The following is an 11789-nucleotide window of genomic DNA, read 5'->3' as shown; positions in this document are numbered from 1 at the left end:
CATACACCACACTCCAGCACCACACACTAAACCAACACCTAAACAAAATGTTGAAATATATCTTACTTGCAGATACCTGAAATCACTCACACGTGCCAAATGACTAACTTAAAAACATGAAATAAAAATGGAGCCTTCTCTACTGGGGTAAAGAGATTATTATACCACTAAGATGTTTGGTTCAAGCCTAATTTATCTTTTCCTTAGATTTGTTAGTGCTAATGAGCATATTGTATGTCAGAGGGAGCTCAAAATTCTCTTAAAACCAAAACAATACCAAATAAGCCTCGAAAATAAGCACAAGAGCTGAAGGCAAAGAAAATTCAAAGGCCTGACACTCTCTAAAGCCAAATATTATAAGATACCTCCTGCCTTGTTCAGTTACGTACGTTTTGCTTTCTGTGCATGATATTTTTTTAAACATCTTTATTGGAGTATAAGTGCTCCACAATGGTGCACCAGTTTCTGCTTTATATCAAAGTGAATCAGTTATACGTATACGCATATCCCCATATCTCCTCCCTCTTTCGTCTCTGTCCCACCCTCCCTATCCCACCCCTCTAGGAGGTCACAAATGTGCATGATTTTTAAATCTCCTCCTTGAAATGTGGAAAGAACTGGGAAAGTAACACTCCACCACACCATCTCAGAAAGTAATGAAAACTAAATGCGACTCATAGGTGCTTTACACAGTAAAACAGCTTAAAAAAAAAAAATCCATCCTTTCTTTCCAATAACGGCAAAAAAAAAAGGCTCAACAAAAGCTAACCAAAAAGAGGACCAAACGATTTCATTAAATGACATTCCCAGGCTTGGAAGCAGCAAATTGCTACTTACAAACACAAGAATGTCCTGTACAAGTATAACATTGCACAGTTCATCCTTCACGTTTGTGGTTAGGACACACAGGGGGCCTCATTCTACACTTCCCTGAAAACACTACATTTTGGTTTTGAATATGAAGAAATCAAACAAATCATCAACAATATGAAAAAACCTAAGTTTTTAAAGTCATAGCTCTTCACATCTACTGAAGAATTATGTTAATAAGAAAAAGAAATGAAAATGTTATCTTACCCAAAAAATGAACAGAATTCACATCTCCTGGACAAAACAAAGAATGCCATATAATCCAATTTAAAATTATTCAGTAGAGTATTAGATAATTTAATGCCAAAAGTTTTTACACCTTTTTCCCTCAGCACAGAAGAAAAACTATCATTCATCATCAATCCCCTTTCTTTGTCCAATCCAATTTGAAAAGCAAAACAAAATTCTACCATCAGCTAAAGCCAATCTTCAGAAAGACAGATTTTCTGGCTGTCCATATCCCTGAAAATGTCAGAGGGCAGAGCAAAAACCTAAAATCATAAGTAAACTCAGCCAAAAACTTAGATACCAGGGAGAAGAACGCACTTCTTACATAAGCATTGGCACACGTTTTAAATATAGCTGGTCCTCCCCACTCCCACTCATTGCTAGCTAACTTTGTATGTACCTGATTTCCACATAAACTACTAGCAATTCTGTGGTTTCTGGTCATCTCCAAATCGACAAAGATAGGGAGTCCACTCTGAATACAAGGGCCATCCTTCAACTTAAGCAGCCAGACAGAGGAAATAAAAACTGCTATCTCTGTCATTGGGCACTCAGCCTGGGTCATGACTGCAGCACCGACAGCTCATCCTTTGGGCAGGATTCAAGATTCACCAGAACTGCACAGTCCGTATTTTAAAAAATAAAAAGACACACAGTCCCTCTCCTTTCCTTTCAAACTAGTTTCCTGTTTACTGCAGACTGAGATGCAAAGCCATCCATTAATCTTTGATGCCTTCTCACTGCAAAGCCCCCTTCCTCTCTCCCCGCACCTCCTCCCCCGCCCCCCACGCCTGCTGATCTCAGTTGCGTTTGAACTATAGTAACCCCAACCCAGCTCGCTGCAAAGCAGGCGCTGCCGCGGGGCTAAGGGATTACGTCCACAAAAACTCTGCCAGGAGAGAGGCCCGTGCCAGGGAGCTCCCCTCCTGTCTGGCCAAGGGTGCTGGCTCCGCCGCGCCACGCACCAAAAAGATTCTGAAGAAAGACACGGGCGAAGTTCTTCATCCCTGAACAGAAAGGGGACCCACTGATGAAGGAGGGCAAGGGTCTCGGGGTCCTTGGTTGGTAAAAGCATAAGTGGAGGGGGATGCAGAAAGGATGGCAAACGAGAGAGGAAGCGATGGGGACAAAAAGCGATGAGGACCCCTTTTACTGTAAAAAAAGGACTGACAGACGCGATGCAGAGCAAATGGGTCCCCAATTGAAGAATGACTTGGCAGGCCTTTCCGCACCCCCAAACAACCTCAAACCGAATGAAAGGGGAGAAGCTGAGTTTGGGGCTGCGTAAACCGAAGAAGACTAGGGTGAAATAAAAGAGGGAGGGAAGCTTGTGAGCAAAGTGGGCAAAAACGAAAAAGAAGGAAAGTTGGAAGTGGGAACTGGAAGAAAGGAGCTAGAAAGGAGCAACTAGGAAAGGGGCAGCTCAGGAAGGGGCTTAGAAAAGGCCCCGAAATGGGGTACTGGAGAGGCGATGGGGGAGCGCTCGGAGTGAGGGCATCTTAGGAATGCCGGGGGAAATAAGAGATAGCTCCAGGAGGGTGGAGGGTGGAAACGCGGCAGACAAGGCCCGGGAGCCCGGAAAGGGGGCTCTAAGCTGGGCCCCGGGAGGGGAGGGCAGAGTCGGAGACAGCCTAAGGGGGGGCCAGGAGGACCGCGGGAGGGACTGGCGGTTGGGAGGGGGAGAGGGGCGCTGCGGGTGAAGAGGGGATGTGGACGCCGCCGAAGCTTGGGAGACGAGGAGGGAGGCAAACGGGGGAAGGGGAGAAGGGGGAGAAGAGGACAGAGCGGGCGACTGGATGGGGGAAGGGAGGAGGGAAGGCGAAGCGGGGTAAAAGAGGATGTGGCATGCGGACCGGGCGCCGGGATAGGAATGGGCCGGCCGGGGCGGACGGCTCGGTCACCTCAGGCTGCGGCCTCCTTCCCCGCGGGGCAGCGCCGCCAGCGGACAGACGGACTCCGCAACTCCCCGGCTCTCTCGCCTGCCCTCCTCTTCTCCTCGGGCGGCGGCGGCGGCGGGGGCCGGGACGGCGGGGCTCACAGCGGCGGCTCCTCCGCGCCAGGCCTTGGATGCAGCGTCTTGGGAGGCGGCGGCAGCGGCGGCGGCAACGGCCCGACCCGTGCGGTCACCATCGTACGCGGCGGCAGGCGCTCGCGGGCCGAGCTCTTCAGCAGCCAGCGGCGGCCATAGCCTCTTTCGTTCACTCCTCCAGCCCCCGGCGCTCTGCGGCGGCTGTGGCCGGGCTCTCGCGCTCTGCGCCTGCGCGCGGCGCTGCCAGCGCGGCGCGCCCCTCCCCCGCACGGGCGCGCGCGCGCACACGCGGTCACTCGCAGTCTCTCTGGCCGGGTGGTTCCCGCGCCGCCCCCGGTAAGTGGGCGGGAGACACAATCCTCCCGCAGCCCACACAGGCGGGCTCCCGCCGCAATGGAGACGCTTACCACGCCGACATCTGCACGCGCACTGTGACACGCGCCATTCTGACACGTGCTCTTTCACACTCCCCAAACATCAGGAGCCACACGCGCTCACACCCATACTTACCTGCCAGGACCACGTGGGAGAGTTAGAAGGGCTGATCCTCACCCGATGCAGCCGCAGAGTAGCAATGATGCCAGAATTTTTTTTAACCCCCTTACTGACTGGCCTAGACTGTCAACTCCGTAGCGTCAGAGACCACATCTGTGATGGCTCAGCAGTGCCTAGCACAGAATAGGCGCTCAATAAACTTCTGTTGAATAAGTGAGTGGATGTATGAATAAATGAATTAGACCTATTCACTATCTGTAATTTTAAAATTCCGACCCCTTGGTTTAAAGAATTTGTTCAAAGAATTTTACTGTAGTATGAAATCAAGTAGTATGTGTTTGTCTTTTAGCCCACAGTTAAAAACAGATCAGTGTACACACCACCTTCCCAAGGTTAGGAAATCCATTTGTTCTGTCCAAGTCCCTAGCACTGACCAGCATTCCTACCTTAATTTAAATGTGAACACACCTTGTGCAGCAGGAACTGTTCCACACTTACCCAGGATACAAAGCCTGAAACACGTTGTGCACAGAATGAATCAAGGATGTTGCTGGTCTTCTGGGCTTTGGCAGGACTCCTTATTCTCCAGTTTTTCTACTTCCCTGCCTCACCACGACCCTCCACAAATGCCCTCTCCCTCGGCCCCTTCCCAAAAATACCCCTACACTGTTCCTTGCTTTGTCTTTGGTTAGTTCCTAGAGAGCCAGTTGCTACCAGAAACCAGTCTGGCCTTTGAGGTTGGCAATGCCTACATACACAGAAGATACACATCTAATGGTGGATAAAATGTTGCCACTAGATTGGAGCATCTTGAAATTGTAAAGCCTCAACTTCTGTGTGTTAGAAAAGAAATTAACATCCTTCAACCTAGATTCGTGTTGCCGGCTCTCCTTGGAAATTCAAGCCTCTGGCTTCTGTACTCTAAATGGTAAATCCCCAATCCTGAGCAACCTTTGTATCTGGCTAAAATTGTAAATGCAAACTCTACATTTAGCAGATGTAATTCCTGTAGGCATTAATCAATCAAATTCAGAGTAACTTCCCTTCCACCAGTTTGATATCTCTATAGAAAACAAGTTTTTAAAATTTCTGGGAATTGCGTTAACTCTTTATAGTCCCCTTTCATCCTGGTGCCTTAGACTACTTAAGATTAATCATGAAGCCTGCTACATTGCCAGGAGGCAGTTTTATGAGTCTCTTTATATAGCCTGGTAAATGAGAAATTACAGAGGCCACATGACTAATGACTGGAGTAGGAAACTGCCCAAGATAGCAAGGCCTTTCCTTTGATTTCCTCCCTGTTTTAACAATTTTACTACTGACTCAGTCAAGAAAACATAAGGCCAGAAACAAGATTACAATGAAGTCAAAACCTATATAAACAGATTCGAACTGGATTTATTTATTCTACTAGGGTGAATTACAGAATCTTGACAGTATTATTTTAGCACTGTTACTGGATTTGTGTGTTTTGTTTAAATGGAGGAGAAGCCTACCTCAGCTCTCACATTTCCTTTTTTAAAGGGAAAAACACATTGGTACAAAGCCCTATAACCCTCACTATAAGTTCTCTGGACTGGTAAAAGCAGGAAAAAGTCACGTCTTTTTCACATTTGATTTTTACAGCAGCTTCCTGTAAAACGCTGGAGCTCAAAACAAGCAAAGAAAATTACTCTGGTAATTAAAGGGTTACTGCTGTTATTGCTGCTAATCCAGTTTCGGGAAAGCTCCACATAGCCAGAAACAGGTAACCAAATCAAACTAAAGAGAAAAGCAGAGGGAAAAAGAACAGGGGGGTGGGGTATTAGAGAGGACTGCTCAAATAAAAGAAAGCAGTCACGGTGCAGAGTAAGTACTTTCTAGAGGCACCCAAACCCACACAATCAGGAAAGGTCAGGAGAAAAACATGGTAAGTACCTGGAACCAAGCTTAAGGAAATACCCAAATGCCACAGCTTAGTCATAGAAGGAATTAGCTTCATGTGCTAGAAGGAAAGAAGTGGAGTGTTAATGAGTATGGAATAGTCATAAACTGTTCAGGCTTCTAAAGGTTATCTTACTGTTCACTAACTGTATTCAACATGGAGGAGGAAGTCAGTTCAAAGTTTGGAAGAGCGCGTATTTGTTACAGTTCAAGCCATTCCAAAAGGCAAGTCTCTGAATTCCTTATAGAACCAACTCTTGCTAATAATCACATAGAAATAGTCCTTTGGTTCCAACCTGCAAATAAGCGGTGGCCAGTTATGCCCTGCCTTTTAGATCCAGAGATAAAAGCTCATATACCAGACTTCACATAATGGGGCCAAAATCCAAAGAACTTGGATAGCCAACATTGGAAATACGGGGAAAGGAAAATTTTCATGAATTCACTTATTCACTCACTTTATTCATTCCTGACGGTTTCTGGGAACTTCAAGGGTTTTCTCTGTCCAATTCAAAGAGTTAACTCTCTCGAATAGAAGAGTCTTGATATATAAAATCTCATTCAACCTGGCACCTCCACAGTTTGATTTTGAAAGCCAATTCTAAGAGAAAAACTATAGTTTTCTCAGGTAACATGGGTCAGTAAAGGGGAGAGTCACTCTTTTTGAGATATAATTCACATACCATACATTACACCTATTTTAAATTGTAAAATTCAGTGTGTTTTAGTATATTTACAGAGTTGTGCAGCCATCACTGCCATCAATCTTGGAACATTTTCATCACTATCTCCCTTCTGAAAAAATCCCTGCATCCATTAGGAGGTCACTCTCCCTTCCCCCAGCCTTAGGCAACCGCTAATCCTTCTGTCTCTACAGATTTGCCTGTTCTAGACATTTCATATAAATGAAGTAATATAAGATGTGACCTTTCACATCTGGCTTATTTCACTTAGCATGATGTTTTCAAGGTCCATCCATGTTGTAGCATGTATAGGTACTTCATTTCTTTTTATTGCCAAATAAAATTCTATTGTTTGAGTATACCACATTCCGTCTATCCATTCATCAGCTGATGGACATTTGGGTTGTTTCCACTTCTTGACTCAGAAATAGAGCTGCTATGAACATTCATGTACTATAAGCTTTTGTGTGAACAAATCTTCATTTGCCTTGGGTATATACTTAGGAGTAGAATTAAATTGCTGGGTTATATGGTAACTCAATGTTTAACTTTCTGAGGAACTGCCAGACTGTTTTTCAAAGTGGCTGCTCCATTTTTACATTCCCACCAGCAGTGACAAGGAAAGATTTACTCTTAGATTCAGATGCCCCCTACTTGTTAGATGTGGGACCCTGCGCCAAGTATACAAACGCCTCCATTTGTCATCTGTAAACAGGAATAATGATAGTATCTACTTCACAGGGTTATAATGAAAAATAAATGAAACGATGTATGCTAATATTCCTGGTACAAAGTAAGCCCTCAGTAAATGTTATCAGTTCCCTTCCTTCTGCCTTTGGTATTTGGTTGGCAACATTTATTCTGTAATAAAGTCAGATAGAGGTAAAATTATAACTCCCTGTTAACAATGTGATGCATACACATAGTTGGTGCTGAGTAAATATTTTTCATGGATAGTTGGAAAAGCAATAGCACTTGTATATTTTTTTTTTGTTTTTTTTGCGGTACCCGGGCCTCTCACTGTTGTGGCCTCTCCCGTTGCGCAGCACAGGCTCCGGATGCGTAGGCTCAGCGGCCATGGCTCACGGGCCTAGCCACTCCGCCACATGTGGGATCCTTCCAGACTGAGGCACGAACCCGTATCCCCTGCATTGGCAGGCGGACTCTCAACCACTGTGCCACCAGGGAAGCCCTGTATATTGTTTTAATACCAAAATAAATTTATTTTTTTTCTACCTCTTGTGGAACTAAGACCTAGACTACAGGAGGAAAAAGCATAGAAACACATCAGCTTTTTGTTTGGTCAAGATTTTTTAGATTTTCCCTCAAACATTTTTTTTTTATTTCCCCAACTTTTTATTTTGAAGAGTTTCAAATATACAGAAAAATTAAAAGAATATTACAATCATCACTCATACACTCACCATCTAGAATCAACAATTGTTAAAGTTTTGAGCATTTGCTTTATCTATATGTGTGTGTCTTTTGTTAAGCTATTTGAGAGTAAGTTGCATACATCAACACATTGCACCCGTAAATGCTCTAGCCTGCCTCTTCTAAAAATAAGAGCTTTTTCCAATATTACAAATGCCATTACCACACTTAAGAAGATAAGGTATAAGTCCCTAAATCTTTTACTGTCCAGCCAATACTCAGTTTTTCCAAGTTCTCCTTGAAATATCTTTTACAGATAACTAGAACAAAGATCCAATCAAGATCTTTTCTAACCTAGATCCAATCAAGTTTCACTCATTGCCTTATTGTTATGTCTTACAAGCCAGCTTTGCTTTTAATCAGTCTGAGCGCTTGTGACTATTTTGAATCTCTAACATCAGCAGAGAAAAAAAATGTTTTGTTGTTGTTTTCAGATTTAAGCTCAGCTGGTGTACCTCTATCCTACCCAGCCACCTTCTTTGTCTTGATTCTGAGTAAGCGTGAGATGGTTAATAGTATAAAACTGTGTGTTACTTTTGAAGCGTGATAATATCCAACTAAACAGAATGGATATTGATTGTCGTATACATTACTTATTTTGGCTCCTCAATATCTATTTCTCTCTCTCTCTCTCTTTTTTTAATACTACCTTGAATGTTCTAGCCATGTAGCCTATTGGTTATTGGCCATGGATGGATCAATCAGTTTATCCTATCTCCCATAGTGATTAGTCCAGGGAAGGATCCATGACCCAAGTCAAGCCAATCAGGGAAGACACAATAGGGCTTATGACTGAACTATTGAGAGAGTAAAGTTTCTCTTTCCTGCTAGACCTAAAGAAGGAATCCTATAATTTCATGGACTACAGGCAGCCATCCTGGATCCAAAAGGGAAGAGCCAGTCTGAAAATTTTCCAGAGGAAGTAAAAGAACCTGAGGCGTAAAAAGAAACCAGGACCTGGTCACAGTGTATAAGCACTGATCTAAACCTCATCTGCAGCCAGCATGTCCACCCCCTATTCTTTAATTATATTAGTCAATAAATTATCTTTTTTGCTTAAACCAGTTTGGGTTGTGTTTTCTGTTATCTGCGGTGAAAAAAGTCCCAAGGCCTTCAATCCTTTTAATTTGCTGATCAGTATAATATGCTGTTATGAAGATAAGGAAGTAACTACAAAAAATGATGATGGGGCTTCCCTGGTGGTGCAGTGGTTGAGAGTCCGCCTGCCGATGCAGGGGACGTGGGTTCGTGCCCCGGTCAGGAAAGATCCCACATGCCGTGGAGCGGTTGGGCCCGTTGGCCATGGCCGCTGAGCCTGCGCGTCCGGAGCCTGTGCTCCACAACGGGAGAGGCCACAACAGTGAGAGGCCTGCGTACCGAAAAAAAAAAAAAAATGATGATGATAAGTACAAAGAAACACAATTGTACAACTGAACAAGTTATTGAGAAACACAGCCATTTAACTACTATCCAGAAATAGAACCTTGCAGAAATAGAACAGAAGTCTCCCATGTATTCCTTCCTATTCAAAACTGTCTCAGTAACCACAAAGGTAACCATTTTTCTGATGTAATATAGTGACTTCCTCTTCTTTGTTTGACCACCTAAGTATGAATCCCTAAATACTGTAGTTTCCTTTGCCTGTTGGTGAATTTTTTATACATGAAATAATATGGTAACTGTTGTTTTGTGTCAGGCTTTTTCTGCTTTACATTGTGTTTGAGATTCAGTTATATTCTTGGGTGAAACTGCAGTTCATTCATTTTCACTTCAGTATAGAATTCTATCTTATGAATATAACACTATTATTTATTTATTCTTCTATTTATGAACATTTGGATTCAGGAACACCCAAATTCCAGTTTGATGCCACTATGAATGATGCTGATATCAACACTTCTGCAGTTGTCTCCTGGTGCACATGTGCACACATTTCTCTTGAAGAGAACTGCTGGCCCAAGGGTCCGCAGGTGTTCAACTTTCTTAGATAACTCCAAACTGTCTTCCAAGATGTTTGCACCAATTTACAGTCTCAACAGCACTCTGTCAGGGTTCCTATTACTCTATATTCTAGACTGCAATTAAGATTGTCAGTCCTGTTAATTTTAGCCATTCCAGGGGAGTTTTTAGCTTGCATTTCCCTAATTGCTGATGAGGTCAAGTATGTTTTCATATATTTGGTGGCCTTTTATATTTCCTCTTTTGTGAATTGTTCAAGTCTGTTACCCAGTTTTCTCCTGGGTTATTTATCTTTTGCTTTTTGTTTTGTAATCCTTTGTATATTCTGAATGGAAACCCCTTGTTAATTATATATGCTGCAAAAATCTTCTTTTGTTCTGTAGCTTCCCTTTTCATTCTCTAAGTGGTATTTTTTTTAATGAACATAATTTATTCATTTAAATTTAATATTTTTATGTTTAATACTTGTTTTAAGAGTGTTTTCCTCCTTCTCCATAGAGCCTTCCCTGTCATAAATCAAGTGTACATATCTGAGGAGCTCTGTTTCTGAACTTTCTGTTCCAAACAACTGATTTGTTTGTCTATGCTTGTGCCAATACCAACAGTTTCAATTACTCTGGCTAAAGAAGAAGTCTTGATATGTGGTAGAACAAGTCTTCGCACCAGGTTTCCTTTCTTCTGTTTTGTTTTCTTCAAGAGGATCTTGGCTCTTTGCATTTTCTTATCAATTTTGGAGTCAAATTTGGAATTTTGGCTTGTTGAGTTTTCCAAGACACCACTGAGATTTTAAGTTTTCAGCATAGAGGTCTTGCATATCTTTTATTACATAAATTCCTAAGATATTTGAGGATTTTTATGCTATCACTAATGATAATTTAAATTGTATTTTGTTAGACTTTGAGGATATAACAGTACATCTCAAGAGTCCCTGCCTTCCAGAACTTCCAGTCTCATGAGGTTAGGGACAAACACAGAAATGGCTTTAATACAAAGTGGACTGCGTTGGTTATGACAGGTAGGCAAAGGTTACCATGGAAATACAAATAAAAGAGATTAGCCCATTCTATGGGGTCATGGGGTGGGAGGAAGGGAGAGACATTCTAAGTGTTGAAAATAGACAAGGGTCAGCTCGGTGAGTAAAAGGTAAGGCAAATAGAGGGGGAGGAGAGAACATACTTCACACACACATTTCAGAATGGTAAGATGGAACACTTCCTACATCAGTGACAAATGAGGTGCCAAAACAACAGATTCAGAGACTAGCATAAGTATAAGGCAAATTCCCCCATGGCCATAATTTATAAAAGGAATGTGAGTCAACTAGTTCCAAGACTCCCCAGTGCTCAACATCACTAATCATTAGAGAAATGCAAATCAAAACTACAATGAGGTATCACCTCACACCAGTCAGAATGGCCATCATTAAAAAATCTACAAACTATAAATGCTGGAGAGGGTGTGGAGAAAAGGGAACCCTCTTGCACTGTTGGTGGGAATGTAAATTGATATAGCCACTGTGGAGAACAGTATGGAGGTTCCTGAAAAAACTAAAAATAAAACTACCATATGACACAGCAATCCCACTACTGGTCATATACCCTGAGAAAACCATAATTCAAAATGAGTCATGTACCACAATGTTCATTGCAGCTCTATTTACAATAGCCAGGACATGGAAGCAGCCTAAGTGTCCAGCAACAGATAAATGAATAAAGATGTGGCACATATATACAATGGAATATTACTTAGCCATAAAAAGAAACGAAATTGAGTTATTTGTAGTGAGGTGGATGGACCTAGAGTCTGTCATACAGAGTGAAGTAAGTGAGAAAGAGAAAAACCAATACTGTATGCTAACACATATATATGGAATCTATATACATATTTGAATCACTTTGCTATACACCTGAAACTAACATGACATTGTAAATCAAGTATATGTCAGTTAAAAAACAAAACAAAACGAAAAAAGCCAGCTAACTTCCTCTACTTGAAGTAGCAGTAGGGTGCCGATTGTTCAGATTCTACAAAATAACTAGTAACCAGTGTGGAAGCAGCCTGCGCACTCTGCAACCAGGGCCCTATTCTAGTCACTGTATACAGTAGTTTCCCAGAGCGATTAGAGAATCAGTGATACTGTGAGTCCTCTTCTATCAATTATATCACTT

The 11789-nt window shown here is 42.6% G+C and overlaps 1 protein-coding gene and 1 pseudogene across 3 annotated transcripts in view; one reads left to right on the top strand and one right to left on the bottom strand.

Moving 5' to 3' along the window:
- Positions 1 to 3339, bottom strand: part of RNF145 (ring finger protein 145) — a 65921-nt gene extending 62582 nt beyond the window's left edge. For 2 of the 3 annotated variants that reach the window (XM_089906145.1, XM_022566003.3), the window contains exon 1: positions 3000 to 3339. Coding sequence is in view for 1 of the 3 variants with exons in the window: in XM_089906146.1 (XP_089762272.1) it covers positions 1480 to 1663 (184 nt within the window). In the remaining 2 variants the exon portion in view is untranslated. Of the gene's footprint in view, positions 1 to 1479; positions 1829 to 2999 lie in introns of those variants that run through there. The other variant, XM_089906146.1, reaches the window with a different exon arrangement.
- LOC149743803 (uncharacterized) lies at positions 2937 to 3672 on the top strand (annotated as a pseudogene).
- Positions 3673 to 11789: the final 8117 nt, after the last annotated feature.

The sequence above is a fragment of the Delphinapterus leucas genome, unplaced genomic scaffold (genome assembly GCF_059928025.1).
Source record: "Delphinapterus leucas isolate spDelLeu-1000000601 "Yukka" unplaced genomic scaffold, BTC_Dleu_Yukka2 spDelLeu_asBTCV2_sq79, whole genome shotgun sequence".
Classification (NCBI taxonomy): Eukaryota; Metazoa; Chordata; class Mammalia; order Artiodactyla; family Monodontidae; genus Delphinapterus; species Delphinapterus leucas.
Note: the sequence above shows the minus strand (reverse complement) of the source record. Positions and strands in the feature narration are given on the sequence as shown.